Below are 4,070 nucleotides of genomic sequence, written 5' to 3' on the forward strand. Positions count from 1 at the left end.
TATAAAAAAGCCAGCATAATCCCGGAGGGACTCGTCATTATTAACACCTGTGCTTTTCCTACTATGTCATGTTGTTATATGAAGTTGTGAGGTGTGCCCTCCAGTAATCCAAAGAGATTATTTTACATTCAGTGGGTTTTTTTTTTTTTTTTTTTTAAAAAAGAGGAGACTATGCAGAGAGACGTTTAGGAAAAAGAAAAGATTCCTGACTGTGATGCTCCTTCCTGATGTTGTTGCTTCTACACCATTGACCTCCATTAAGTTGATTCAGTATTAGGTTGTGTTTCCGTTGCCTCCCTCATGGGGGCAGATGAGCAGCGTGGAGTCCAGGTCGAGGCGAAAGGCCGGGTACAGCGGCTGAGCGAACGAGCAACGAAAGGTGTGAAGGAGCACCACCGTGTCCGACACGCTGTAGAAGGACAGCGCTCCTTTCTGCCGCTCCAGGAACACGCCGATTCTGGGGCAGGGCGGTGCAGCCACCGTGGTCTTACGGTTGTCGTGCCAGGCAGCGTATCCGGCGTGAGTACACCTCAGCCGCCAGGAGTTCTCGTTGCGCCCCAGCAGGCAGGGCTTACCGCCACCTTTCCGTCCGATACCTCGATAGGTGACACCGATGTCAACCCATCCCCCGCCCCTCCACTCCAGCTCCCAGTAGCTGGCACCACCAAACTGGCCCTCCCTGCACAAGACCTGGGCCACAGAATCAAAGCGCTGCTGGTGAGGGGGGTAAGACTGGGGCTCCTCGCCACAGTGGGCACCCTGGGGCCCCTGCAGGAGAACCAGAGTGGGGTGTGCTGTATCAGGGTCCAACGACAGACGACATGAAACTGAAGGGAAGAAAACCAAAAGAGAAAAGATCAAGAGGCAGCTCCAAGTGACCGCAGAGTTCTCCGGGCCGATGCAAAAGTCCTGGTTCCCAGTAATCAAGATTTTAATATATCAGGGGGAAACACTACATGAAGCCTCGGGCTTTAGTACTCATAACTGACATTTTTTTGTTATTTTTAGCCACATAAGCAGCATAGCCCTGGGGATGGTAATTCTGGTCTGTCCCTATTTAAGGGTTTGCACACATTTTTACCATTAAATTTACCATTTAATTTAGAGGCATGTGTTACATGCCTCTAAATTAAAAAAAATACCTGGGGGTTTGGATGACATGTTTTCTTAAAAAATTACATAAGTTCTCATTGCCAGAAACTGTAAAAACAGAAATTATTGTTGGATTTTAAATTTCTGACAGTCCTTTGACATATCATGTGTTATTATACAGATTTGTGAAAGAGATTTACACGACCTTTCCAAAACCTTTCTTTCCAAAAAATTTTCCAGGCCTGGAAATAGCTATTTACAAATTCCCCAGGTTTTTCATAAGCATAAGAAGTCTTAAGTTTATGACCACATGCCTGCAAAACTCAACATGTTTGCTCTGCATGTTTGTGATGATCCAGGCATCAAAATCCCTGACCACAAAGATATTTATCTTTGCTCCAAATTTTTTTTCCCCAACTTCCACAGTTGAGTGGGTCACAGTCTGACCAACAGATGTGTTATGTTGACATTTGGCACAGAGGGGATAAATAACACACATAACTTTAATCCTCCTCGGAACAAATAAATTATTGATGCCTAACAAGGTGACGGCACGCTGTCATCCTGTCAGCAGGCTTGTTTCTGTCGAGACGACGTGCTGCTTTTAATGACGGACCTGGATGTCATAAATACAGTATGATTGCTATGCATTATTGATGAGGATCCAGACTGGGCTCTCAGATTCCCCAGCAGGACTCTCATTATCTGGTGAGCTCGAAGCATGGAGAGAAGAAAGAGGAAAGAAGGGAGGATGACAGGGAGACAGATGGGGAATGACATGCAAGGTGGTCAAACTGAATGGGTGCATCAGAGGGGGAGAGGAGAAAGGATGCAGCGAGGAAGGGAGGGAGAAACAAAGAGAGGTGATGACGAGTTTGAGACGCAGAGGAGATGGAAGACAGACTTGGTACTTACACCTGAGGAAAGCTGCCCTCATCCTCTGATCAGCCGGCTGCAGAGACAGCGAGGACAGAGGGAACGACACCGGCACTGCTGAGAGGACACACATGAGAGAAAGACACAGAGGAACTGTTTTTAATTCTTTTGTCCACATCATGGAAAGAATGAATGAATGGCAAAGAGGGAGAGTCAGTAACAAAAGACAGGAGGTGAAGTAAGTGAGAAAAAGGTGAAGACAGAGAGCATGAGTGTATGACAGCGAATCACGGGTGTTGCAGATAAAAAAGAACAAAAATACAAAGCCGGGGGAGGGAGGTATTATTCGGAGAGAAAAAAAGAGATTAAAGCTGTAAAATTTACGACTAAAAAGTCATGTGACGTAGTATGAACAGCGATTAAGCACACTTTCTGAGAGTGAGGTCATATAATCTGAGAAAAATATTTCTGAGAAGAAAAAAATGTTGAATTACAAAAAAAAAAATTCACATCTAGAAAGACATGTTACACAGTATAAAGAGTGATTGAGTCCGCTTTCTTTAATCAAAGTCGAAAAAACACTTGGACATTCGCTGAAATAAAAAAAAAATTGTACATTTTCTAAGATGTAAGTGTTGAATTATGTAAAAAAAAAACAACTCATTCACAAGTTCAGGTAAAATACACTGACAACAACATTGAGATGCTGAATGACTGTTATTGGAGTGTCCAATCAAGATGTCCTGTTATAGTTCAAAAATGGACGTTGTGCCATGGGTGTCAACATGAAGGGACATATTCAGCTATTCTGCTAAAGTTTATGTACACAATGTGCCGTCAGCAGCTTCACACACCCTAAATACTGAAAGTAATAAATCAACTAAGTCTAAAAATGAAAAGCAAATGTCAACTCACCTGTGCTTCAATTTATTTATCCATCACAATTTGTCCATTTGTGTACTTTTTTCTAGGAATACTGTCTCCCTCCCGTTTCCCCATTTCATTTTATTTTTCCATTTTTCTTATATTTTCTACAATGGCCCTAATACGCTGTCTTATAAGTGAGACAGAGATGATAAAATAAATTAAAAAAAAACAAAACACACACATGCAAAATATGAATGAATGGCAATAAAGGAAGGAACAAGCACAGTAACAGCCAGAAAAGCCAAACAGAAAGAGAAGTGCCTAGAAAATAACAGTGCCATAAATCCATAAATCCAATACACTCTGCAAGAAAGCAAATAAGCGTGTTTCCCAACAATGGCGGACTAGTCCTTTAAGGTTAATAGATTGGCTTAATGAGCCTGTTGAATAGTTAGCATGCTAAAAAGAAAAACTGAAAAAAACTGGTGTTTGTGTGAGTTTAAGGGTTAATTCACCAAAAATTACAGACAAAAATCCCACATTTTTGCACTTACCCCCGCCGGTATGTTGCCCTGCAGATAGTGTTGAATGTGTTTGCTGCGGTTTGGAGTTCTCCGCACTGCCACCTCCCCAATACAATAGATACGAATGGCATTTGATATATTTTCAAAGAAACTCAACAATGCAAAAAATATCAAACCCAAATGCAATGTTCCAGTTAGTTTGTAAAATCCAAAGATGTAGCTGTGGACAGTTTTCATTGTCTGTAAAATACTCCCATAAAACTAATTTGGTATACTAATACTTTGCAAAAACTTAAAACTTTACAAAATGACTACTTGTATATTAATCACTCATGCTGTGTTACGCTGAGTTATAGACTGTATATAAAGATGGAGGACATGACAGCTCCCTCACAGTGAAGCCCAAACATCTTGATTGTCCTCTGGTGGCCGGCTGCAGTATAGGTCATAAAGCATGGGACATAGGCCAAACTAAAAACTTAAAGCACATGCCAAATAAATTTTTCCCAAATACGGTTTGTCATTTTCTGTAGTTCTTATCATGCTGATAAATGTTCAAGTGATTGTTTTTCTTATAAGTTTGGTTTTTATGAGTTATTTAATTCCATAAAAAGGGGATTTCCATACTTAGATATTATCAAAGAAGGGAGAAAATGTCCAGAAAACTGTAATTATAATTCTCTAAATTATATAACTAAAATTATGCTACAG

At 41.1% G+C, this 4,070-nt stretch overlaps 1 protein-coding gene across 2 annotated transcripts; it reads right to left on the bottom strand.

Moving 5' to 3' along the window:
- Nucleotides 1–157: 157 nt before the first annotated feature.
- On the bottom strand, nucleotides 158–3,969 carry LOC121963773 (stonustoxin subunit beta-like). Of its 2 annotated transcripts, none has more exons than XM_042514023.1 (3): nucleotides 3,390–3,969; nucleotides 2,008–2,082; nucleotides 158–827 (listed from the first exon to the last, which is right to left on the bottom strand). In XM_042514023.1, the coding sequence occupies exons 2-3, from the start codon at nucleotides 2,027–2,029 to the stop codon at nucleotides 274–276; spliced, it is 576 nt and encodes a 191-aa protein (XP_042369957.1). In that variant the 5' UTR covers nucleotides 2,030–2,082; nucleotides 3,390–3,969; the 3' UTR covers nucleotides 158–273. The 2 variants fall into 2 exon arrangements, with proteins under 2 accessions (XP_042369957.1, XP_042369956.1); XM_042514022.1 differs by having other exon boundaries at nucleotides 2,008–2,085.
- Nucleotides 3,970–4,070: the final 101 nt, after the last annotated feature.

The sequence above is a fragment of the Plectropomus leopardus genome, unplaced genomic scaffold (assembly GCF_008729295.1).
Source record: "Plectropomus leopardus isolate mb unplaced genomic scaffold, YSFRI_Pleo_2.0 unplaced_scaffold12444, whole genome shotgun sequence".
In the NCBI taxonomy this organism is placed as follows: Eukaryota; Metazoa; Chordata; class Actinopteri; order Perciformes; family Serranidae; genus Plectropomus; species Plectropomus leopardus.

Coding starts and splice junctions, on each gene's coding strand:
- LOC121963773 (XM_042514023.1), bottom strand. CDS start 2,029: ATGAGGGCAGCTTTCCTCAGGT. Junction 828..2,007: donor GAGGGCAGCTTTCCTCAGGT/GTAAGTACCAAG, acceptor TCTTCCCTTCAG/TTTCATGTCGTCTGTCGTTG.